Source organism: Ceratotherium simum, unplaced genomic scaffold, assembly GCF_057802395.1.
Source record: "Ceratotherium simum simum isolate JZ-2026a unplaced genomic scaffold, ASM5780239v1 HiC_scaffold_43, whole genome shotgun sequence".
Lineage (NCBI taxonomy): Eukaryota > Metazoa > Chordata > Mammalia > Perissodactyla > Rhinocerotidae > Ceratotherium > Ceratotherium simum.
The window spans coordinates 9,501,164-9,527,572 of NW_028261259.1; the positions used below are offsets into that span (position 1 = coordinate 9,501,164).

Below are 26,409 nucleotides of genomic sequence, written 5' to 3' on the forward strand. Positions count from 1 at the left end.
ATGGTAAGATGTGTGTGGTTCTGTGTGGTAAATATTTCAGTAAGTACAGTTATATGCAAATAAAAACACGTGAAACAAACGTAAATAACTGTAAATGTGTATTATAGTAGAAATATAGATTTTCTTGCATTGCATAATACTCAAAAGTCAGAATTTATATATAATATAAATACAGAAAAGTTTTTGCGTGTGTATGTAGTATTAGAAGACATCCCATTAAATATTAGCAGGATACTCAGCAACATTCCTTAGAACCATTCAATTTGACTTCTAAAGTCCTATAAATCCTCCACAAAAATTTGAAATAGAGGAGCATTCAGGGAAAAAGATGATTTGCACTTCTTTGTATTAATAACAAATTTAAAATTGAATTTGTCAGTTGCCAGATATATTTGGAGCATCTTTTTCTTTATGACATTTCCAATCATTTGGAGGAATACTAAGCAACACTGTAGATTGAAGGGAAGAGCACTAGTCTCCAAAAAGACATTCCTCACCCCTTACCTTCTAAAGAGAATTAAGTTTGTTTCTTGAAACTTTTCTGAAATAACGGTTTGGTGATTCACGTTGCAGAGAATCCTGTTAAGTAATTTTGTATTTAGTTGTTGGCCTCTACTAATTGTGTGGGTCTTTTTCATTCTAGCTTTCCTGTGATGTTCTTGAGGGGAATGAGTGCTTGTCATACAATAGATAGTCTTTGAGTGTATAATTTATGGTGACCAACCATCCTCGTTTATTCAGGACAGAGGGGTTTTCCAGCACTCAGGACGTTTAGTGTTCAAACCACGGCAGTCCTAGACAAAACGAGATGGTTCCTCATCTCATGAGCCAGGCCCTGGGCCACATGCATGGGGACCTGGAGAAGCAGAGAGACCTTGTCCCACCTCCATGGAATTTATATTGTATTTGGGAATTTGGATTTTAGACAATTAATGATGAGAGTGATGAGGGAGTTTGGCACAAGGGGAATCAACCTGAAGGGGCAGAGAAGCCCTCTTGTGAAGGACTGATATTTAGCTTGAGAGCTGGAGTTGGGAGTGGATTTAGCTGGTCGGAAGGTTAGACTGGAGTGAGGGTGTGGGAGCGTGTTCAAGAGAGCATTTCAGACAAAGGGACCCGCATGAGGACACCCCTGAAGCAGAGAGCCTGGTGTGTCCATGAACTGAGAAGAGGGATGGCTGAGCGGAGTCAACACAGGGGGAGAGGTGTGAGCCAGACCAGCAAGGGGGACAGGCTGGACCAGATCAGGCGTGACTTGGGAGTCTGTTCTAAGACCAGAGGGAAGACTCTGGAGAGATGCAAGCAGATGTGTGATGTAATTGGCATTTGGTCTAAGCACATGGGTTAAAATGGACTTGAAGGTTAAGAATGAATATTTAAGAGGCAGATAGGAGGTGTTGGGAAGAAGATTACAAGTGAGGTGATAGTTCCCTAGGTCTGGGTGATGGCTGTGGAGTAGGAAAGAAATAGAAAGAAAAGACCTTGGAGTGTAGAACCGAGAGAATGTAAAGGTACTTTCTTGCCTGGATGTCTCAGATGGCACAGGGCACTGACTGTGCTCCTCGCTGCTGTCTGTGTAGACCTGCAGGCAGCCCTCACCCAGGTCTGTGTGTTCACCCCACTTGGCCACTCACAGGCCCCCCTCCACATCCTAAAGTAAGTCAGGCCTTACTTGTGAGGGGGTTGTCTCAGACGGGAGACACCGAGGAGAGCCCCTCCAGACATCAGAGCAGGCCCATCAGCCTCTCCTTCAGCCTCCTCCCTTCCACTCTCTCGCTTTCCACACCCCGAAGGACACCTGCTCAGTATTGCACGTCGCCATGATCTTGCTCCCTCAGGCTTGAGAAGGGTGTGGCAGCCAGCGTGGTGGACATAATCTGCAGCTTCCACTCTGAGCCCCGCAGGTCCCGAACTGGACAGAGAGTGACTCTACTGGAAGCTGAGCCATGAGAGCCAGGGTGTCACCCACCTGGGCTCCCTCACCCTGGAGGGGGATAGCCTCTACATCAGTGGTGAGGGGCTGGGCTACAGCCATGCTCTCTCTGCCAGTCAGAGTTCTGTGTTGCCTCCGTTGCTCTAAAGTGAGCTGAGATGCATCTCTCTCTCCTTCTGGTCGGGTTCAGTCTTCTCAGCACGGTGTGATTGCTGGGTCCAGCCACCTTCCACCTCCTTGCCTCCCCCTTGAACACCCCTCCCCTCTTCCCCTCTGCTTTTCCCTCAGCTTTTCCCACAAAGGTCCCTACATCTTCCCTCACCCTTAATCCTTTATGTTCACCCCAACCCTCGCTCAGCTCCTCTCTCCTTCTCTCCACAGGTTACACCTATGGACCCGCAGCCCCAACTACCACCCAGTGAGTATTCCTGGCCCTGGTGTCCTGGGTCCCGTCCGCATTTGGTGTTGGGGATCACTTGTTCTCCTTAACCTCTGTCCTTGGTGAGGGAAGCACCTGTAAGGGTCCTAACTCATCCCTTCTCTCTCTCCTGGGTTCTGGTGGAGAGTCCCAGCCCAGGGTGAGAAAGCCTTAGACAGAGACATGTTCTCGACCACATTCTGACCCCACGTGGTTATCAATTTAATTCTCCTAAAGACCCGCCCTTGGTCCTCCTTTTCCAGGTTTCCCATCCGTCTTCTAGTTTTCTGTCTGTCCATCTCTCTCTCCTCTGTGTTCAGTCTCTCTTATACACCAATCTCACTCTGTTGGTCTCCTCTCATCCACAGGCTTGCTCATCCCTATACTCATATAGTCACCCCTCCCCTCACTCTCATGTATGCTTCACCTGTGAATGGTGGTCCTGGGAAAGCCACTGCTGGAGGCCGGGTTTGCCTGGGGGCTCCTCCCACTCTGACCCTCCCTGATGACAGCCCTCGCCACAGCACCAGAGCCGGCCACCACGTTCCTGCATACTTGATCATCACCTGTGTCACCAGAAGCCACCAAAGGTATCTGGGTGCGCCTTTTCCTTCCCAAGAGAAGCCCTCCGGCCCCACTCCTCCACCAGTCAGTTGTGATCCAGGAGCTGGGAAGCCAGGGTGTGAAATTCTGGTTTTAGGGCAATCATGCTGATCACAAAGATTATACCAACGATTCAGTCTAAGGCCAGCCCTCAGAGAGCCCCTAGTCTTGTGAAATTAACACACCATTATAACACAATGTGGGAGGTTTCTGGGAGAGCCACCTGGCATAATTTGGAGGGGAAGAGCTTGTTAGAGAAAATTTCACCTAAATGGAGTCTTTAAGAATGAGTAGGAGGGACCCTGGCAAATAGAGGATGAAGAGTTTTCCTGGCAGAGGGGATTCCATGAGCAAAGGCTCCAGCCAGAAACAACATGCCGTATGGGGAGAATTGAAATGAATTTGGGTTGCATGAAGCATGAAGTTTAACCCACAGTAGATGGATAAAATGAGACAGAAAGGTCAGCAGGAGCCAGATTGAATAGAACCTTGAGTGCCAGGTCAAGAAGGTTGAACTAAACACTGAAGGCCATAGAGAGCCATGGGTGGTACTAGAGCAGTGGTGGCCCTAGTGGGGTATTCGTTTCAGAAAGATTCTTCTAGTAGTCCATGTAGAACATCCTTTAGACAGAGCATCCAGTGAGCCTGATGGGTTGTTGGTCCAGGTGAAGGAAGTTAAGACCTGAGCTGGGACAGGGATGGAGTGTATGTGAGGACCAGTGTTCAATTGGAATTGGTGTTACTGGGAGGAAGGAGGAGCTGAGCAGATATGCTGGTTCTGACTTGGGTGACCAAGCGAGTGGGTGGTGGTGCAACTGGGACAGAAGACGGCAGATGATAATGAGTGCAGAACTCTGGTGTGGTCTCACGCCAGCTCTCAGTGATGGCCATCACTCTCCCTCTCGTCTTGCAGCTTTGGTGCACAACCTGAAGACCCTCACAGTCAACGTCACCATCTCCATCCTCTGGTATTCATCACACAGGAGCAACGGCTCAGCCACGTTCAACTCCACTGAGAGGGTCCTGCAGAGCCTGGTAAGACCCTGGTCCCAGCAGCTCCTGGTGGGTTAAATCCCACCCAGCCCCTCCCTCAACCCCTATCCCTCCTGCTCCTCCTCCTCCTCCTTCCTCCCCTGCTGGATCCTTGTTCAAGATGAGCAGCCTGGGCCTCTTCCCCTTGAGTTGCAAACTGGTCTCCCTCAGGTAAGACCCTCTGCAGAGCATTTTCTCCTAATGACCACTTTTGTGACCACCCCTCTTTGTCTCCCCACTGTCCTCCCATTTCCTCCTTCCAGTTCTGGCTCCCACACCCAGAGGTTTCAGGACCTCTCTCTAGAGTCCCCACATCCCTCTCTCCCCAGGCCTGAGGAGGGTGGGGCAGCCACCAGTGTGGACGCTGTCTGCACCCACCACACTGACCCCGTGGGCCACCATGCCTCTGTGCTGGGAGCTGAGAGTCTCCACCTGTCTGCTCTTCCTCTCGGTGGCTCCAGGCTCCGCAGCCCAGAGTTTATCCATCCAGAGAGAGCACCAGCTACATTTCCGCATCATCAGCTGGAACCTCAGCAAGCCGGAGCCCATGTCATCAGAGTACACCGCCCTGCTGAGAGATAACCAGGACCAGGTGGGGTATCCCCTCTCCCGTCTCTCCTTACCCTGAAGGCACCGTCATTCCTCCGTCTGACTTACATCTGCTACGTGATTGTATCACCCCTTCACTTTCCCTGCATGTCTGGGTTCTCTCAGTATCCAGAGGTGATGTCCTAGCTGCCTTCCCCATTTCTCACATGGGTAAACTGAAGCTCAGAAAGGGGAATATTTTGCCTAAGGTCACACAGTGAGTTAGGGGCAGAGCCAGGATTTGAAGTCAGGTCTCCCTTGCCCCAAGGTCTGTGATCTTTCACTGGCTCCTGTGGCCCCCTGCATCCCCAGGAGACCTCCATCTCACCCACTCTCCCTCTTGTTTGTTCTAGGTCACCAAGCTCTACAGAGGCAGCCAGTTGTGAGACATATTCCACTCCTGCCTGGTCACCGACTTGATGTAGGTTGAGGAGATTGGAAGCATTGGCTGAGCTGGCGGCTGATGACTCTGAGCTCCAGTGACACATCCTTGATCTGGAAGGCACTGACATGTTGCCCATTCTGCCCCACATCCCTGTCAGCTAATCCTACAATCTCCTTCCATAGGTTTTCAGGGGATGAGAAAAGCATTAACATTTGGAGCCACCAACATCCAGCATCCTCCTCCTCCTCCTCTTCTGGAGACTTTCAACAAATATCAGCAGTCTAACTGTGCTCTCCAATAGTGGAGCCACTAACCACATGGGGCAATTTACATTTTTTATACACCTATTGAGATACGGTTCACATATTGTGTGTGGGGAGGAGTGTATTTTTTAGGTTTTTGTATATACAATATCTTCTCCTCTGCAAAACAAATAGTTTTACCTCTTCCCTTCCAATCTGGGTTTCTTTTATTCCTTTTTCTTGCCTAATTGCCCCATTAGAACCTCTAGTACTGGTGATTAACATACGAGATAAGGGAAGACATCATTGTCTTGTCCCTGGTCTTAGGGGGAAATTTTCAGTCTTTCACCATTTAATATGGTGTTAGCTGTGGGTTTTTCATCGATGCTGTTTATAGGTTGAGAAAGTTTTTTTCTATTCCTAATTTGTTGAGTGCTTTCTTTTTTAGACATGAAGGGCGTTGTATTTTGTGAAATTCTTTTCTGTGTATGTGGTCAAGATTGCGTGGTATTGGCCCTTATTCTATTAATATGGTGTATTACATAATCAGGTTTTGAACTATTAAGTCAACCCTTCAAGTAGAGGTGAGAGATTAAGATGTTGTCAAGTCTTTCTGGGTGTGCCACAACCCTGAGCCCTTGTGACACTCTAGATGATTGCAAATACACTGGAGCTGTTCAAAGGCCCCTGTGGACATCTCATTCTCCCAATTTTTCTTCTAAGTTTTTGGCTCACCTCTTGCCTGCCTCAGCTGGTATCACTCCCTCAGGCAACTACAATAGAAAACAATTAGCCCAGATTGTTTTTAGCAAGTGCCCTGGGGACAGACTTTCCTCCCTGGGCAAGCTCTGAGTCAAGTAACGACAAACCCTGATCATGGGGATTTTTTGGGGAGTTGCCAGGCAGGTCAGCTAGTGACAGTTCGGTGGGGATGGGTCTTTTGAGAGCTCCAAACCCATTATGGCTGCTGGGCTGCTGGTTGTCTCAGCTACCATGGTTCTGAGACTGATGGTTTTCAAAGTTATGGAGGATATTGTGAGAGCAGGATCGGAATAGTGCAAGTTATAATGCCACAAAGTTTGCTCCTTTTATCAAGATTCCACCATGTTTCTTCACTAAACCCTCCTCAGATTCTTACAAGCCGTTGATTAATTTTTAGACTTCTGAAAATTGATTTTGACCATTTTTACCAATGTTCTCATTGTTTTTATGCATTTGCAGAAGTCCTTACTCCAAAGATTCAAAACTGTTCTCCCTGTGGTTATTTATTTATAGATTAATTACTTTAAATAAAATTACATGAGAAATTCAGTTTCTCACTCACACACACTAGCCACATTTTAAGTGCTTGATAACAACATGGGGTTAATAATGAGTGTATTTGGTAGTGCAGACAAATGTTTACATTATTGCAGAAAGTTCTCTTGGACAGGACCCAGAAGTAGGGAATCTAGAATCAGGGTGGAATTCCAGACACTCTTATTCATCCCTTGTGCCCTTCCAGGTCTGTCCCCCACAGTAACAACACTGGAGTGGACTCCCTGTGTACCTTGCCACCTTGGTACAGAGACTGGACAGAGTTGCCATCTATGAGGAATTCCTGCGGCTGACCAGAATGGTACCCAGCTGCAGAACTTTACCATGGACGGAAAGAATGTCCTTGGGGATGGTAAGGCTCCCTGGTCTTTGGGGAAGAAAGTGAGGCCTTTCTAGGGACTCTGGAGGCCTCGGGCTGAGAGAGCATTGAACTTTCTCAGGCTGGCAGGAGATTGCATAGTCCCCGAGTCTTTACCCACCATTGAGAGAGAGAATAGGACACCAGTGTAATATAGGAGGCCGTCACCTTCTCCTAGACAGCTCTGTGACCTCAAGCTAGTCACCTCCCCTCTCTGGACTTTTGTTTCCTTATCTCTGCACTGAAAGCCACTGGGCCGGATGGTCAGTGAGGGCCTCCAGCTGTGTGTGAAGCAGACTTACAGGTTTGGGGTGGATGTGCTTCCTGATCCACAGGCTATCGTTTGCCAAGTCCTGCTCTAGATGAGGACCAATGCGCTAGAACTTTCTGCAGTGGTGGAATGTTCTATCTGTGCTGTCCAGTACATAGCTGCCTGTGGCTGTTGTGTCCTCGAAGGATGGTACTGTGACTGGTCTTTATTGTTACTGACTTTTAATGTTACTGAGGTACTAGAATTTTTATTTTATTTAACTAAAATTAATTTTAATTCAAAAAGAGAATTTTTGCTGTTCCATATCAGACAGCACACCTCTAAGAGTTTGTCTGGATAGAGGTACAAGTAGGGGGACATGCACCCCTCCCCCCATGCCCACTGGGTGCTGTGTGTCCTACCCTCCTGGAGTTTATGTTGTAGCTGGCAATAACAAGAATAGAGGGCCGGCCCCATGGCTTAGCGGTTAAGTGCGCGCGCTCCGCTGCTGGCGGCCTGGGTTCGGATCCCGGGCGCGCACCGACACACTGCTTCTCCGGCCATGCTGAGGCCGCGTCCCACATACAGCAACTAGAAGGATGTGCAACTATGACGTACAACAATCTACTGGGGCTTTGGAGGGAAAAAAATAAATAAATAAAATCTTAAAAAAAAAAAACAAGAATAGAGAATTGAAAATTATCAATTATTTCATGTGAACAAACTCATACTTGCAGGCGGAAATCAGAGAAGACTTCCTGCAGGAAATTACATTGTATGTTAATCCTAGAAAATGAATATTAAGCAAATAAATAAAGGAGAAGGGGATGAATGTGTTTCTAGGCAGGGAAGAACACATTTGAGTGGGAATTTACAAATTTAGAGAGATCCCATAGGCTTGCCAACTGTGATGACCCATTCTCCCCCCGAGGGTCATAAGAAAGTCCAGCCCAAATTCAGTCCTCTGTGCCCAGAGGTATGAATTTGGTTTAATTTATTAAACTTTTGTTCTGTGATAATGGCCTTGGATTTCGTAGCAAAGGGTGCTCACTTTTAGAGATGGAAACTAAAATGGTGTGAAACATGATGATGTCTACTTGACTTTAATATTTCATTGAAAACATGGGATGAATCAAGGGTAGCGAGTGTTAATAATTTATACATTGATGAAATATTGTTTTAATTGGATGGAATATACATTGTTAAATCTATATGATGGATGTTTATGAGACTGTTCCCTTTACTTTTCTGTGTGTCTAAAAAGTTTTATAAAAGTGAAACACACTCACATGCATTCTCCATTTCATTCACTTCCGAAATATTCTCCCAACAGAGATGACACCTTGACTGAGAAGCCTGGTAAGCCTGCAGGAAGCCCCAGCCCATGCTAGGGGACGAGTATCTTGATGCTGTGCCTCATCAAAGATAACTATGCGCACAGGGTCTTGGATGATGAGGAAAGTTGGCCAACCATTGTCAAGGACGGTTGAAGCACAGTGGGTTCACCAGGAGCCCTGGGGCGATGACAGGAGGTGGTTCACCCCACCATTTGTCTCCCCAGACCTCCCCTTCTGGGCCCTCATCCTCATCTGCTTGGCGGGCCTCCTGGTGCTCATCACAGGCCTGATAGGCTGTGTCCTGGTAAGCCATGACAGGTTGCTTGTCTTCTTACTATTGGGTTGTAAGAGCTCTTTATGTCTTATAAATACACGTCCTTTTCTAGGGATATGTTTTGCAGATATTTTCTCCCGGTCTGTGCATGGCTTGCCTTCTCCTTCACAACATGTGTCATTGGGGAAACGTAAGTGACAGTCATCATGAGATTCCACCACACTTGAGAATGGCTAAAATTAAAAATTAAAAAGACTTACTATAGCAAGTGTTGTTGAAGATGTCAAGTCACTGAAACTCTCATCGAGTGCTGGTGAAAAATAGCTTAGATGCGTCTTTAATAATTCCATACGTCTACCCAGCCATTCCTCTCCTAGGAATCCATCCAAGGGAAATAAACACATATGTCTATACACAGACATGTACACACATATTGATAACCTATTTATAGTAGACAGAAACGGAAAACAACCCAAATGTCCATTTACTGGTGAACGGATACACAAAGTGTGGTATATCCCCACAGTGGAATACTATTCAACCATAAAAAGGAAAGAATTTTTTTCTTTTTTAATTATTTTATTGAAATTATAAAGGATTTTAACATTGTGTAATTTCGGGTATTCATTATTATTTTTGAATTTCTGTATAGACTGCATCATGCTTACCACCAGTAGTCTAACTTTTATCCATCACCATGCATATGTGCCCCTTTAACTCTTTCACTCAACCCCCAGCCCCCTTCCCCTCTGCTAGCCACTAATCTGTTCTCTTTGTCCCTGTGTACGCTTATCTTCTACATAAGAGTGAAATCATGCATATTTGTCTTTGTCTGGCTTATTTCATTTAACATCATACCCTCAAGGTCCATCCAAGTTGTTGCAAACAGGATGATCTTGTCTTTTTTTTTTCTGGCTGAGAAGTATTCCATTGTATATAATACATACCACATCTTCTGTATCAGTTCATCTGTAGCACGGCACTTGGAGTACTTCCATGTATTGGCTATTGTGAATAATGCCGCAGTGAACACAGGGGTGAGTAAATCTCTTTGAATTGTTGATTTCAATTTCTTTGAATAAATACCCAGTAGTGGGATAGCTGGAAGGTATGGTATTTCTACTTTTAATTTTTTGAGAAATCTCCATACTGTTTTCCCTGGTGCCTGCACCAATTTGCATTCCCACCAGCAGTGTGTGAGGGTGCGCTTTTCTCCTTATCCTCTCCAACATTTGTTATTTTTTGTCTTGGGAGTTATAGCCATTCTGACAGGTGTAAGGTGATCTCTCATTGTAGTTTTGATTTGAATATCCCAAATAATTAGTGATGTTATACATCTTTTCATGTGACTGTTGGGCCTCTGTATATCTTCTTTGGAAAAATGTCTGTGCATATCCTCTGCCCATTTTTAGGTTGCATTATCTTTTTTATTGTTGTTGGGTGTGTGAGTTGTTTATATATTTTGGAGATTAACCCCTTGTCAGATATATGATTTGCAAATATTTTCTCCCAGTTAGTGGGTTGCCTTTTCTTTTTTTTTTTGAGGAAGATCAGCCCTGAGCTAACATCCGTACTAATCCTCCTCTTTTTTTCTGAGGAAGACCGGCTCTGAGCTAACATCTATTGCTAATCCTCCTCCTTTTTTTTTTTTTCCCCAAAGTCCAGTTGATAGTTGTACGTCATACTTGCACATCCTTCTAGTTGCTGTATGTGGGACGCTGCCTCAACTTGGCCGGAAAAGCGGTGCATTTGTGCGCGTCTGGGATCCGAACCTGGGCCGCCAGTAGCGGAGCTCGCGCACTTAACCACTAAGCCACGGGGCTGGCCCTGTCTTTTCGTTTTGTTCATCGTTTCCTTTGCCTTGAAAAAGCCTTTTAGTCTCATGTAGTCCCATTTGTATATTTTTTCTTTTCTTTCCCTTGCCTGAGTAGACATGGTATTGGGAAGGGTGCAGCTAAGACCGATGTCAAAGACTGTACTGCGTATATTTTCTTCTAGGAGTTTTATGGTTTCAAGTGTTAGATTCAAGTCTTTTATCCATTTCAAGTTAATTTTTGTGTACGGTGGAAGATAATGATCTACTTTCATTCATTTGCATGTGGCTGTCCAGTTTTCCCAACAGCATTTATTGAAGAGACATTCCTTTCTCCATTGTATGATCTTGGCTCCTTTGTCAGAGATTAACTGACCACAGATGTGTGGTTTTCTTTCTGGGCTTTCAGTTCTGCTCCATTGATCTATGAGTCTGCTTTTGTGCCAGTACCATGCCATTTTGATTACTATAGCTATGTAATATATTTTCAAGTTAGGATTGTGATGCCTCCAGCTTTGTTCTTTCTTCTCAGGATTGCTTTGGCTGTTGGAGGTCTTTTGTTATTCCATATATATTTTAGGATTCTGTGTTCTGTTTCTATGAAGAAGGTCATTGGGATTCTGATTGGGATTGCATTGAATCTGTAGATTACTTTAGGTAATATGGACATTTTAACTGTGTTTATTCTTCCAATCCATGTGCATGGAATATCTTCCCATTCCTTCAGGTCATCATTGATTTCTTTCAATAATGTCTTATAGTTTTCATTGTATAGGTCTTTAACCTCTTCGGTTAAATTTATCCCTAGACACTTTTTTCTTTTTGTTGCAATTGTAAATGGGATTGTATTCTTCAGTTCTCTTTCTGTTAGTTCATTATTAGAGTATAGAAATGCAACTGATAGTGGTAAGTTGATTTTGTATGCTGCAACTTTGCTGTAGTTGTTGATTGTTTCTAATAGTTTTCTGATGGATTCTTTAAGGTTTTCTATATTTACAATCATGTCATCTGCAAACAGCAAGAGTTTCATTTCTTCCTCTCCAATTTGGATTCCTTTTATTTCTTTTTCCACCCAATTGCTCTGGCCAAATCCTCAAGTACTATGTTGAATGGGAGTGGCGAGAGTGAGCACCTTTGTCTTCTTCCTGTTCTGAGAAGAAAGGCTTTAAGTTTTTCACCATTAAGTGTGATGTTGGCTGTGGGTTTGTGATATATGGCCTTTATTGTGTTGAGCTACGTTCCTTCTATACCCATTTTATTGAGAGTTTTTATCATAAATGTATGTTGGATCTTGTCAAATCCATTCTGTGCATCTGTGGAGAGGATCATGTGATTATTATTCCACATTTTGTCAATGTGGTGTATCACATTGATTGATTTGCGGATGTTGAACACTCCCTGCACCCTGGTATAAATTCCACTTGATCATGGTATATGATCCTTTTAATATATTGCTGTGTTCGATTTGCTGATATTTAGTTGAGGATTTTTGCATCTGAGTTCATCAGCGGTATTGGCCTGTAATATTCCTTCTTTGTGCTATCCTTGCTTGCTTTTGCTGTCAGGGTGATGTTGGCCTCATAGAATGAATTAGGAAGTGTTCCATCTTCTTCAACTCTTTGGAATAGTTTCAGAAGCATTGGTATTAAATCTTGTTTGAATACTTGGTAGAATTCTCAAGAGAAGCCATCTGGTCCTGGACTTTTGTTTTTGGGAGGTTTTTGATGACCCTTTCGATCTCTTTACTTGTGAGTGGTCTGTTGATTTTCTCTATTTCTTGATACAGTTTTGGGAGGTTGTATGAATCTAAGAATTTATCTCTTTCTTTTAGGTTATGCAATTTGGTGGCATGTAAGTTGTTCAGTGTATTCTCTTATTGTCCTTTGGATTTCTGTGGTATCTGTTGTAATTTCTCCACTTTCATTTCTAATTTTATGTCTTTGAGCCTTCTCTCTTTTTTTCTTAGTGAGTCTGGCTAAGCGTCTGTCAGTTCTGTTTCAATCTTTTCAACGAACCAGCTCTTTGTTTCATTGATCCTTTCTACTGTTTTTTTTAGTCTCTATTTCATTTATTTCTGCTCTAATTTTTATTATTTCCCTCATTCTGTTGACTTTGGGCTTCATTTGTTCTTCATTTTGTGGTTCTATTAGGTGTAGTTTAAGGTTACTTATTTGGTATTTTTCTTGTTTGTTGAGGTGCGCTTGTATTGCTATGAATTTCCTTCTTAGAACTGCTTTTGCTGCATCCCATAAGAGTTGTTTTGTTGTCTTTTCATTGTCATTTGTCTTCAGGTATTTTTTGATTTCTCCTTTGATTTGTTCATTGATCCAATGGTTCTTCAGTCGTGTGTTCTTTAGTCTCCACATGTTTGTGACTTCCCCATCTTTTTTCTTGTAGTTGATTTCTAGTGTCATAGCATTGTGGTCAGAAAAGAAGCTTGATATGATTTCAATCTTAAATTTATTCAGGCTTGCCTTGTTTCACAACATATGGTCTATCTTTGCGAATGTTCCATGTGCACTTAAGAAGAATGTGTATTCTGCTTTTTTGGGAGGGTATGCTCTATATATATCAATTAAGTTCATCTGATCATATGTATCATTTAATTCCACTATTTACTTGTTGCCTTTCTCCACATAATCTATCCCTGGATGTAAGTGGGGTGTTCAGGTCCCCTGCTATTATTGTGTTGCTGTTAATTTCTCCCTTTGGGTCTATTAATAGTTGCTTTATATTCTTTTGTGCTGCTGTGTTAGGTGCATATATCTTTATAAGTGTTATGTCCTCTTGGTGGAAAGTCCCCTTTATCATTATATACTGCCCCTCTTTGTCTCTCATAGTCTTTTTTATCTTGAAGTCTGCTTTGTCTGATATAAGTATGGCAACACCTATTTTCTTTTATTTGCCATTTGCTTGGAGTATTGTCTCCCATCCCTTCATTCTGAGCCTGTTTGTTTTTAGAGCTGAGATGTGTTTCCTGGAGGCAGCATATTGTTGGGTCTTGTTTTCTAATCCACCCCACCACTCTGTGTCTGTTGATTGGAGAATTCAATCGATTTACATTTAGAGTGATTATTGATACATGAGGGCTTAATCCCACCTAATCTATATTTCCATTGTTTCTCTTCCTTTGTGTTTCTGACTACCATTTCATTTTGGGGGTTTTCTGTGGAGGTTTTCTCTTTTTTTTTTATCTATGGCTCTGCTCTGATTTTTTGTTTGCTGGTTACTGTGAGGTTTGTATGAAGATCTCATAGATGAGATAGTCCATCTTCTGATAGCCTCATATCTCCATTAGCCTAAGCAGGTTCCATCAATTTCCTCTTCTGCTTCTGAGTTATTGTTGTCACAAGTCATTCATTTTTGTGTTGTGAGTTTGTGACTAAGTTGAAGTGTTTATAGTTACTTTTGATGCTTTCCTTCCCTTCTTCGTTTGTTATAATTAAACATTTGCTACCTTGTTGTGAAACAGAGATGTAGCTTTCTGATTTTTTCTGTCTATTTATCTCTTTGCTCAAGGCTTTGTAGGCATTTGCCTTCTTTTTGTTTCAGGTATGAGGGCATTCTTGATCATTGTTTGCATTGGAGATCTAGTGGTGATGAACTCCCTCAGCCTTTGTTTATCTGGGAAAACTTTTATTTCTCCATTGTATCATAAGGATCATTTCACTGGCTAGAGTATTCTTGGCTGAAAGTTTTTGTCTTTCAGTATTTTTAATATATCATTCCATTCTTTCCTTGTCTGTAAAGTTTCTGCCAAGAAATATGCTGAAAGCCTGATAGGGGTTCCTTTGTAGGTTATTTTCTTCCCTCTTGCTTCCCTTAATATTTTTTCTTTGTCATTGGCTTTTGCCAATTTTACTATTATATGCCTTGGAGAAGGTCTTATAGCATTGATGTAATTAGGCGTTCTGTTGGCTTCGTGTGTTTGTAAGTCCGGTTCTTCCTCAGGTTTGGGAAGTTCTCAGCTATTATTTCTTTCAACAAGCTCTCTGCTCCTTTCTCCCCCTTTTCTCCCTCTGGAATACGTATAATTCTTATGTTGCTTTTATAATTGAGTCATATATTTCTCCAAGAATTCCTTCATTTTTTAAAAATCTGAGTTCTATCTCCTCGTCCACTGGAAGCATTTCTGTATTTCTATCCCCTAAATCACTAATTCTTTCATCCATAATATCAGCTCTATTTTTTAAGGATTCTAGATTCATTTTTATCTCATTAATTATGTTCATATCCAGAATATCTGCTTGTTTTTTTAATAGTGTCAGTCTCTTTGATGAAGTATTCCTTTTCCTCATTAATTTTATTCCTGAGTTCATCGAACTGTCCGAATATTCTTGTAACTTGGTGAGTTTCTTTATTACAGTTATTTTGAATTCTCTGTCATTTAGATTTAAATTTCTGTGACTTCAAGGTTCGTTTCTGGAGATTTGTCATTTCCTTCTGTTCTGAATTCTTACTGTAGTTTCTTATGGTGTTTGATGAACTAATCTTTTGCCTGCGTATTTGTGGTAGTATCAGGTCGCAGATTCCACCTGCTACCACTGTGGGGGAAGCATGAGCTGTGTTTCTGATCCCACCCCATATGCTGAAAGTTCTGTGGGTACAGTGGGTGTTCCCACCCGCTGGGAAAGCATTCACACTGGGCTCAGAGCTGCCGCCACATGGAGGCATGGGCCCAGTTGTGAGACCGCAGCACTACTATGGGTCTTTGTGCCATCTGGGAAAGCATTTGCATGTGCGCGTATATCTGCTGCTCCCTTTTCTTATGCTCATGCCAACCTCTGTGCTTGGTGAGTGGTGCTTCTTCATGGGTTCTGAGCATTGGCCAATCATTGGGACTGCAGTGGCACGGTGGGCTTTCCAACCATCCAGGAAAGCATTCATGTGCGTGTCCAGGGCTGCCGCCAACCCCTCCCAGAGTTGCACCAAGGCACATTCCTACTTTTGGGGATGCAGCAGTGTTATTGGCTCTCATGCCAACCTGGCAAGTGCTCAGGCGTGTTCACAGTGCTGCCAGGGAAGGGTTGGGGATAGGAATGATTTCATAGTACATGCAATGACGAGCATAAATCTCAAAATAATTATGCTGAGTGAAAGAAGCCAGTAAAAAATGAGTACATAGTATATGATCCCATTTATAAAAATTCTTGGAAAATACAGGAAAATCTATAGGGACATATACCAGATCACTGGTTGCTTGGGAATGAGAATGTGTTTGCAAACGGCAGGGAAGGAGGAATTAAAATGAGCATGAGGAAATTTAGAGAGGATGTGGGTTCCTTTTCTTGATTGTGGTGATGGTTCAATAAGTTATAATCAAAATGTATCAAATTGTTCACTTTAAATGTATGCTGGTTAATGTATGTCGTTAATACCTCAACATGTAAGGGAACGAGAGGGAGAGCCGCAAGAGGGAAAAGGGAAGGTAAAGAAGGACTGAGGGTGAAAATTAAGTGGAAAAATGGAAGAGGGAGACACAGGAGGCATCGGGTCTCTGTGGCTTTGACATCTCCTTCCCCTGGAGTCTCCCATACAGGGCAGCTGACTGGACCATTCTAATGCACTCTCCTCACCTCACAGTTCACTGTCTGCTGGTGGAAGAAGGAGGGTGACTATGAGGTCCAGTGACGATGCCTGGGCTATTACCTGCCTCATGGCGACCTATGGAAGCTGCAATGACTAGATCTGACTAGATCTGAAGTACCCTTTTCCCAGCTGGGGTCCAGAGGAGTTTCGCTGGTACAGAACCAAACCACATTGGACAGACACAGGCTCCGAGCCTTTCTAGACTTGGACCCGGACTGGCTCACAGAGGACTAAGCTGAAAGGTTTCACCTTCCTTAAGTCCTGAAAGTGACTGCAACTTCTGTCCTGTGGTGTCACACCAGTTCATCCCTCAAGGACTCCAGAATTGGTAAAACCAGCACAGACATTGCCATCATGTAAAATCGAATCCCCACTTCAGTGCAAGTTTTCCCTTCTTAGGAAACTTTGGAACATCCCTCCCCTTCGCTCTGTGCAGCCATCACACCCCTCTCGGTTCCTCCATAATCCTCCCCCACTGAAGACCTGGCAGTCTCAGGTTCCCCTTTTCTGCTTCATTCTCTGAAGCTCAGACTCACCAGGACTTCCAGATCAATCTCCCTCCATGGCTCCTCTCCCCACTCATGGGTCGTCCATGATGGGAAACAGGCCAAGATGGGAGGAGTGGGTGAGACATGACTCTGCAGTCACCTTGGGCCTTGGGAGCTGAAATGACTAGGTGTCTGGGAAGCCTGACTCTCAGAGTAACACCAAGGCTCTGGGAAGAGAGTATCTGCTCTGGATGTAAAAGTGAATGAAACTCGGGGAGAGAAATCTGAGGGAAAAGAAAGAGTCTTTTTTCATCTTTCTCTGTACAGAATCCAACTAGCCTCACAGCAGAGACTCTCCAACGAGTAGCCCAGAGCATCCCAGGCATGAGGCAGGCTGTGCTGTTCTGCAGTGGGTCTGTGGGAACAGATTACATTATGTGTACACACTGTGTAGACGACCACAGCTGAAGATACCCAAGGGCTGAGAATTAAAGTCATGGTCATGCCAATCTCTCAAGACTTTTTGTGTGTGAGCTTCACATTCTCAATCTTAAGCAGTGCTTCTCCGAGAATGCAGACTCTGAAGATTATAATTATTAATAATATTAATATATTATTATTATACATTGCATACATTATACATTATATACTGTACATTATAATTATAAATTAATGTATAATTATTATTATACATTAATATACTATTATATATTACATTATTATAATATCATTATAATGATTAATAATAGTTATCATTATTGACTAATTTTCTGCTAAGCAAGGTGACTGGCAAGCTCCGCGTGTTTTATCTCAGTTACGGTCACCATTTTTAGGGTTTTATTCCCATTTTAAGCTAAAGATATGGAGGCTCAGAAATATTAAATAACTTGACAAAGAAGGTAAAAAATTGCTACAAAGCTAAATGAAACACTTATTCAAACTATGTGTCAAAGAAAGAAAGACGTTATCTGACCTACAAACAAACTCAAAGTTGACCTCCCACAGGCCTGCAGTGAAAGAACCGGTAAAGAATGTACATCAGGAAGAAGAAATGTGAACCCAGGAAAACATAACAGGAGTCACGAGGAAAGGAAAAAACAGTCTGTCTAATTTAGTATTAGTTTTTAAACAAGACATTAAAAACACATTTGAACCAAAATTCCAGATGATTAGCACATGGAAGAATAGAGGAGAGAAGATTTAGCTAAAAAATAACTCATTTTTTAGGGAAGATATAAATACTAAGATACTCTATTATTGTTTAACACATTGCTCTCAGAAACTGATAAATCTGTGGGACAAATGTAAGTAATGATAAAGAGGATTTGAATAGTGCAACATACTTGATCAGGCAAATAGACAAATCCCAACACACTGGCTTATTGTGAGACTTGTGATGCTGAAAACAGTCGTTCTCCTGACAGCATGATACCGCAATGGCATATCAATTTTCATGAATCAAATTTCCAACACATATAAATCTAAAAAAAGGGAAAATCCAGTATTTCATTATATGTAACAATGATTCAACATGCAACAAATTCCAGAAAAATAGAGACCCAGAAGTAGGTGTCTTTTTTGAGAAGACAGATATAACAGCTCTTTCGTGAAATATTATGTTGGAATCTATTGCAATATTACACAAAAAGGACAATCCATTTGGACTAGGTATGTTTTCTCTGTGACTGTGAGGGCAAAACTCTAAAGAATCCCCTGACTGTGATAACTCTCTGTTGATCTTAATATACAAATATGTGACACTCAGGAAAGGAAGATGAGAGAACAAAATGAGAAGGGACGATCTCCTTTCTCTCCCCACCTAAAATACAATCTCTCAACTCCGAAGGATCACTGTCTGTATCTTCTCTGTCATGCAAAGGAATCAAAGAAAAGAAAAGTATTGGTATATATTAGAGTTTCAAGAGCTCAAAGCAAGAAGGCATCAGGACCCCTGAAGAGGCATTAATGTAGTGTGAACTCCATGTCAACTGCACCATCTTCTTTTCTTCATCGTGTTTGTCGAGACGTCCTTCTTGGCCCCTCACTCTCCCTGCCTCGCTAGTGAGTCTCTCTGCATCAGTGCTACCGCCAGTCTCTCTCTAGCCATCTTCACGTTCTATTCCTGTTTCTTGATATCCTCTTCAGTCACCAGAAGTTGTTTGCAAAGGAGCTGTGTGATGTACAGACCAGCTCCTGATCGTCTCTGCCGAATCTGAAGACCAGGCAGGGGTGGACATGGGACTGGAGTTCAGACCACCTGTGAGCACACCTGGAAGGGATGCACCTGTGCAACTAGGTGCAAGATTCAGCAGGGCTTTCGCAAGATCCAAAGGACTTAACAGTTCTCCTGCACTCTGCAGGCCTGGAGACCTTGCAGTCTCTTCTGCCAGCAGAGTTGTTGGGGCTGCTCCAAGGTTTCCTCCCATTGATGGCCTCTGACCTCATTGCCAGGATAGGATGTGATTCTAGTAACTGGCCTCTTGAATATGTAACTGGACATCCTCAAAGGGATGGAGATGCTCAAACCAGGCTTTGGTTTAGATTGGTTTCCACAATCATGTCGTTTCCTCTGTGATGATTTGACCGTCATACTTCTTTTCCTCTTACACTATAAAAATAAATTGTTTAAGTGGTTCAAAGTGATAAATGAAGCATGCCTTCCCAAAACAATTATGTCAGATGTCTTGTACTTCTACCCTGCCTCTCTCCCTGTGGGGATTTATCTGACCTGTGTCCTGGGACATCATCAAAGAGATTTGGGTCAAGAAAAGAAACCACGACGTCAAAACTCAGGACTACGGCAGGTCATTTCTTCTCCCCCATGTTGTTAGACGCTTATGAGTATGACTTTATTCTCTTTTTGTCCTTGTCACTCTCAACAACAAAATCCTTGGTGCTCCCTGTCAGGAAACACAGTCCCCAGTCTTTTTCTGAATCCCAAATCATACCATTCTTCTATACTATATGACTATTCATTTGATTAACCCATTGACCAGTTGGTGTTCATAGCTCCATTAGAGCTTAAATCAGTAGTGAAATGATCATCCACCCCACTCCTAGTGACTCTTATTTGACAACTGTGAACATTAAATCTCAGTACAGAGAATGTATGTCTGAAAAAACTCAACTTAACAAATGGAGATTGTACTGTAAGTGGGAAGTACACACTGGACTTATGAAACCCAGGGAAAAAATGTAAACTCTCTCATTATTAAGTTTTGTATAAACTGCACCCACATTGATAATATCTTGGATATAGTGGATTAAAATATACTATTAAAATTAGTTTCACCTGTTTGTTTTCATTTTTTAAAATGTGGCTACTAAAAAAAAATTTGTATTCCATAATATAGAGTGCTTAATGTTACAATTGGACAGTGCTGGTGAAGCCATCAGTGAAAAGAAAGTCCAGAGAAAGTGATTAGGGAAATTTTTTCCCTAGAAAAGGAGTCTACACTGGCCCACACTGCAAGATGCAGCAAAAAGTCTCATACACACACACACACACAGACACACACACACACACACACACACACTGACAGAATGAAACAAACCTCTTCCTAGAGTCCCACCACTTCTCAAATGTTATGAGGTTGCACTCTTACTTAGTCCTGAGTGAACTAATCTCAAGAAAGAAGTTAGAAGTCAAGGTAATTTACCAGTTAGGAAGCTCTAAAACCACAGACTAAAGCTCTAGATATGTGGTGAATTTCCTGTCATGGCTTCTGTTATTAATTCAATATGTTAGGGAGACTTTTCCAAGGAGGGTTGTTTTAAAACTCACTTTTTCTTTACTATGTAAAAATACACAGGCTATGTAAAGAATAATTACTCTAGGCAATCTGTGAAAAGGAGATGACAGAACATGAACACCCTTAGAATAAGTTACTACTGAATTAGAGAGTCAGCTGACATTGGGTTAATTTGGCTTTAATTAGGCTGATTCTGATTTCATGACCGTCATATTGATTGTATTATGCTAGAACCTACGAAACTTCCCAGCCCCCCTACTATTTAACCACCAAGGCCGACCAGCCCTTGCTGACACATCCCCTGCCTCGACCCCTTCTGACAACACCTGGAGGAATTTCCCCAAATCCCACTCTGTCCCTGCACTCTTCTACCTGCCCCAGGGCCAGGGAATCATTTTCTCCAAGGCTCAGGCTCTGTGTGTGCCCAGCTCTGGGGATGGCACTTCTCCCTCGAGTGAAGACAAGGATCAGAGTGCAGACCCTGTGAGCTGCAGCAGTTAGACAACGATTGGGGTTTGCTGACAGAAAAGAACCTTTAGTGGGCACAGTTACCAGGGTCCAAGAAGCCCCAGTGATTCCTCCAGGGAATGTGATGCAGGACAGAGCAGGAATGTCTGCGTGTGGTTCGGCTTGGGAATGCCTGTAGGGTGACATAGGTGACATTAATAATGTATTATTCGCCAATATTGTTCACTCATTTATTCATCGTATGTCATGGAGTGCTTTCTACATACATCCAGGCAACAGTCTCACGCTCTGGGGCTCACAGGCAGTGTCAGAAGAATTTCTAAATTTTATTTCTATTATATAGGTACAGCACTGCTGTACCTATACTAGGTGTTCCAAGCACTTTTCAAACATTAACTCCTTTAATACTCTCCATAAACCTACAAAGTAGGTATGCTGATCATTATTGCCAACTGAGAGATGAAGAAACTGAGGCACCAATCAGGTAAATAACTCTGCCAATACAAATATCTAGGAAGGGATTGAGCTGGAATTTGGACATGAGGAGTTAGCTCCATACTCTGTGCTCTTAACCATGACATTTACTCTCTAAAGACTTCACATCATGAAAAAATATGATCAGTTATCCATTTTCTTGGTGCATTGAGTAGCCACACTATTTTATATGTGTCTGAAAAACAGGATACCTGTGTAGAAACTACTGCACATACACACTCAAATTACATCTACCAATGTCCCCAGTCTCTGAAAATTAATACAGAGAACATTTCAGAATGTTTCTTGCCCAGGTTGGGAGAACTCTGAGGAAATTTCGGTGTTACTGTAAGAAGCTGAGGACAGGCTGGGAGGGGGTCTCAGGGGAAACGTGTCCTCAGGAGTCACCATTGAATGACAACATTGATGGGAAGGTCTCAGCAGTGACTGAATTCAGGATATGGTGGTGTTTTAACCTTGTGCATGTCTTCTGGCTGTGGGATTATGGTGATGCAGCACAGGGAGAGGGGACGGTTCACTGCGATCTTGGGGAAACCAGACCCATGAAAGAGAGGGAGTGACGGATTCCTTAAACAATGGACTCGTGGTGGGAAAAATTTGGCCTGGAAGAGACAGTCGTGTGCCTGGTGTTACCAGAAGGAGTTGCCTCTGCTTCAGCCAAAGCAGACAGCCCTTCCTCATGCTCTCATTTTATCTAAATGGGAGGAAGGATGTGGAAATCATGTAACGCTCTTCTGAATGTGAGATCGGTGATGGTAGAGACTGTGCTAGGAGGTTCTGAAAGGTTGCCCTGAGGCATTTCAGACTTTTGCTGTGACCAGAATGACAAGTGTTAGCACCGCTGCCTAGGTCTGGGAACAGTTAGTGTGTCAAGGAGAAGGGCCCTGGTGCAGAGACTCAAAGGAAGAAGCGAGTTTGACTAGGGAAGGTCAGAAAAGTGGCCACTGTGGCTTGAGGGAGCCTGAGAAGAGAAAGGAGTGAAGAGAAGAGGGTGATCAGGCTGGATCCTGGGACATGGTAGACTGTTACTTTCTGTTCCTCTGTGACAACATTACTCCAAAACCTGCCACCTATAAAGTACAAATATATAACATCTCACGATTTCTGTTAGCCAAGCATCAGGCATGGCTTAGCCGGGTGCCTCTGCCTCAAAGTCTCTGTGTAAAAGGGGTTGTGGTCTCAACAGGGCTCAAATGGGGGAGGATTCCCATCCAAGATCACTCACATGGGTTTTGTCAGGATCCATTTGGACTGAGATTCTGAGCTCCTGTCTGTCTGTTGGCTGGACACTCCCTCAGTTCTCTCCTATGGAGCCTCTACATAGGGCAACTGAAAACATCAGCACTTGCTCTTCCAGTTCTGGCGATTTGATAGAGAGCGAGAGTGAGAGAGAGAGAGAGAGAGAGAGAGAGAGATGGAAACAGAAGGAGGGAGGTAAGTAGGGAACCTAAGTAAGCCAGTAATCGGGAAGTGACAGACGTTTTGTAATTAAAACTTGGAAGTGACATCCCATCACCTTGGCTGTGTTCTGTTGTTCAGAAGCCAGATACTGACCACTTAGTGGTGACACAAGGATGTGCACTCCAAGAGGCAGGGAGCATTGGGAACATTGTGGAGGCTCCCACCACATAGGCCAACATGAGGCTCTTGGGACTGATTCTGAGTAAAACAGGGGACCATGGAAGGTTTAATGCCAGTGGATCACAATGTCTGAATTTCCTCTAATTTCAGCCCCTTCGGGATGCAGACCTGAAAGTGAGGCTCAGAGCGGCAGTGGCTTACCAAAGATCACACATCTGGGACCTAGAGAAGTTCTGACTGGTATTCTATGTGATGTCCTACTCCTTGTACTTCCTCCATCTCTAAGTGTGTGCATTAGACACATGTGACACCCGTCCACAGGTGTTGTACGTATTATCACATGTACACCTGACGAGGCCCCTAGGAAGCTGTGTTTAGCCCAATCCTCATTGTGCAGGTTGGGAGACTGGGGAGATCTTGAGAGGCACAGTGGCTTTTCCAGGACACGGAACTGGTAGGAAAAAAGAGGTCTGACCTCAGCTCTGTCTCCTCAAAGCTGGGCCCCTGGTTCCACTCCCAAGGAGCTGTGGGGAGGGTGGTGATGGGTATTTGTGTACAGTGATGGAGATGACGTGGGCAAGGAGGGAGAGCAGCCAACAGCCTAGCGGGGGCTTTGGGTGGGTCTGATTGAAGGAAGGGCCCCAGGTAATAGAACCTTGAAGAAGTGACCTCACTTCCTTGGTGACAGCCCCCAACAGAACTTAGAACTCTGGTTACCAGGCACCCACACTGTAACCACAGCCTCCTGTCCAGTTCATTTGAGTGGAGACACTCGACACAGCAGGATGTTCTCATGTTGTCCCGTGACTTTCCGAGGCTCTGGCCCCCGGAAAGCCAAGAATAAGAGCGTGTTAAGTCGCTTTAGACATTGGCTCAGCCCTCACCTCGAATGTCTGTAGCCTTTTGGCAGGAGGAACCATCAGGTAAGAGTGTAGGCCAGGGCAGGCCACTCTAGGTCAGGCCAGAACTGTGATCCCAAGAGGACAACCCCACACCCCTTGACCCTCATCGTGTGTGTGTGGGTGGGAGGTGGAATTAGGGAAGGTGGGGATGACGAGGACCCAGCCTGGGCAAGTGCAGGAAGCTAGATGGTGGGAGTTGGGCAGTGTGTCATGTTCATACTCAAGATCTTGGCTGCAGGAGAGGAAGGTGAGTGCTGGGGACCAAGCTCCTCTATCCGCATGTGAATGCCGGGCCCTCAAGGTGTCCTCGCATTCCTTCCCTGGTGGAGTCTATGCAGATGTCCCTCTGTGCCTGATCTGTGGTGGGGTTTCCCACTGTGGCAAAGTCCAGGCAGGCCCCTGATCCCTCCTGGCCTGACTGCTGCGCACTGTCACTGCAGAGCTGCACCCAGGAGATGGTCGGGGAGCTGTTGGATGGTTTCCAGTTTGCCATCTGCCTGGAGTGGACACAGGTGCACCAGTCCATCAATGACCAGGGCTGCTCTGAGGTGAGTGTGGGTGCCGAGGGGTCTTCACACCCAGGACCCTGAGATGATCAAGGCAGTACTAGAATCCAGACTCAAATATGAGATTCCCCTGGGACCCGGTGCCCCCAGAATTTTCTCACTACAGTGCCCCACAGTCCCACTCCCAAAGAAATCTGGACTTCCACTCCTCCCCACAAGCTACACAGGAGGGTAGAGTGTCACCTCAGTCCTCCTGGTGGTTCACCATGATGTCACTGACTGTATATTCCTCCTCCTCTCCCCCAGTGTGAGGATGAGTCCACTGTGAATTTAAATGAGGCATGCAGGATGCGTGCCCTCCAGGCAGGCGTGATGGAGAAGCTGACAGAGTCCATGGCACCAGCTTTCCTGAGTAGGAACATCTCCAGCTTGACCAGCTTCATGGTCAACTACTCGGCCTCAGACACATCCCACCAGGTCCTGGACCAGCTGTTTACTAGGTGATTAGCCACTCCCTCCTCAGCACAGTGGTCACTCTGCCCACTGCCAGCTGTGTACCTTGGGCAAATCCCCGCATCTCTCTGAGCCTCAGTTTGCTCTTCTGAAAAGTGGAGGGGCGGAGGATAAATTTCATGGTGATCTTGTAGGGACTAATGGGATTAGCCATGGCAGTTGCTTACCTGGTGCCTGGATCTGCAGAGAGGGCTGTGGACATGCTGTGGTTGTTCCTGGTTATTATTTCTCTCTTTGTCACGAAAAGTAGTCTGCCTCATCCTTTTCTGGGATATGGCCTTTCTGAGTTTGGAAAAGCACATGGAAACCACCCTGTCAAGGAGTTGGAGATTCTGTCCAGCGGGTCCTGGTCGTTTTCCTTGTGGTAGCCAATCAGGGATCTCTGTGGCAGCAGAGGGGCCCCAGGCCCACTCAGGTGTCTGGGATGGTTCTGGTTGGACTTCACTCATGCAACCAAGTATATTAAGCACCTACTACATGCAGGACTTTTGGAGACAGTAAAACTCAGTGAATGAAAGAGACACAATCGCTGTACCTCAATTGTCGTCTGAGAGTCAGACAGTCACATTGTACATCATTCGCAGGTCCTGTCCTCCATCGTACATCCCAAGTGATGCCCTGATAGCCTGCTTTACATCTGGAGGCATCTTTCCTTGTTCCAGCCAGGAGGGCAGATCACAGGACCATCTGAAAAAGTGAGTGATCTTTGGGTCCCGAAGAAGGGCTTCCTGTCTCTACAGAACAAGGTGTGGAGGGAGAGATGGGGGCTGTGGCTGAGGTGAGCCTGTCAGAACCCACATCTCACGCATCTTTTGATTTCCATGGGAAGGCCGAGGTCTGCTGGCTTCCAATCCAAGAAGACAGGACTCAAAGAGCTTGGATGGGTGTCAGGACCCCTGGGAAGCAGAGGGGTGGCTTGGCTGAGTTCTCCCCTAGAAACCCATTCCCACCACAGACCCATTTTAATCTGCCTCCCCTTCTCCACATCTACCTCTTCTGACCTCCACCTCCAGGCCCAGAACAGGAGGTGTGTGAGCAACCTGGTCACAAATCTGTCTCAGTGCTCAATCCAGTTGCACAAGTGCATGGAGGGCTGGGGTGGGCTGTGTCCCGGCCCTTTGGGAGAAGAGTGTCAGCGGGAAGAGAGTCACGACAGAATCTGTGTTCAACCTGCTGTGTAAGCAGGCCTGCCACTGCCAGGACAGCCTCACAGGGGTCAGGGCTGCCATGGGGCTCTCCCCTGGATGGAGAGGGGCAGGCATAGGGGCCCAGTCCTAAGCCAGGTGCCTTGGGTGAGAAGTGTGGAGGGAAAGGCCAGGCCTCTGACTCTGTTGCCCAATTGCCTCCCCCAGTGCCATCTCTTCTCTGGTGGGAACCTGCCTGGACCCAGGGCAGGATTTCTGGGAGCTCCTGCACTATCCCTGCTTCAGCATGAAGCTGGCCTCTCTGCATCTCAGCTTGCCTGGCTCGGGGCTTCAGGGCCACGCCTACCTTCTCCAGGTCCAGCTGGAGCATCCACGGCCCATTGAGGCAGAGCTGGAAGGTGAGGCGACTGCAGTCTGGGA

The 26,409-nt window shown here is 44.7% G+C and overlaps 1 protein-coding gene across 16 annotated transcripts in view; it reads left to right on the plus strand.

Moving 5' to 3' along the window:
* The window catches only part of LOC147911578 (ral guanine nucleotide dissociation stimulator-like), a 45,869-nt gene that overhangs the window by 18,658 nt on the left and 802 nt on the right, over positions 1–26,409 (plus strand). For all 16 annotated transcript variants that reach the window (XM_087428061.1, XM_087428059.1, XM_087428056.1 and 13 more), the window contains 3 exons: positions 23,074–24,373; positions 24,638–24,831; positions 26,197–26,387. In XM_087428061.1, coding sequence (XP_087284187.1) covers positions 24,281–24,373; positions 24,638–24,831; positions 26,197–26,387 — 478 coding nt within the window. In that variant the 5' untranslated portion in view covers positions 23,074–24,280. The remainder of the gene's footprint in view (positions 1–23,073; positions 24,374–24,637; positions 24,832–26,196; positions 26,388–26,409) is intronic.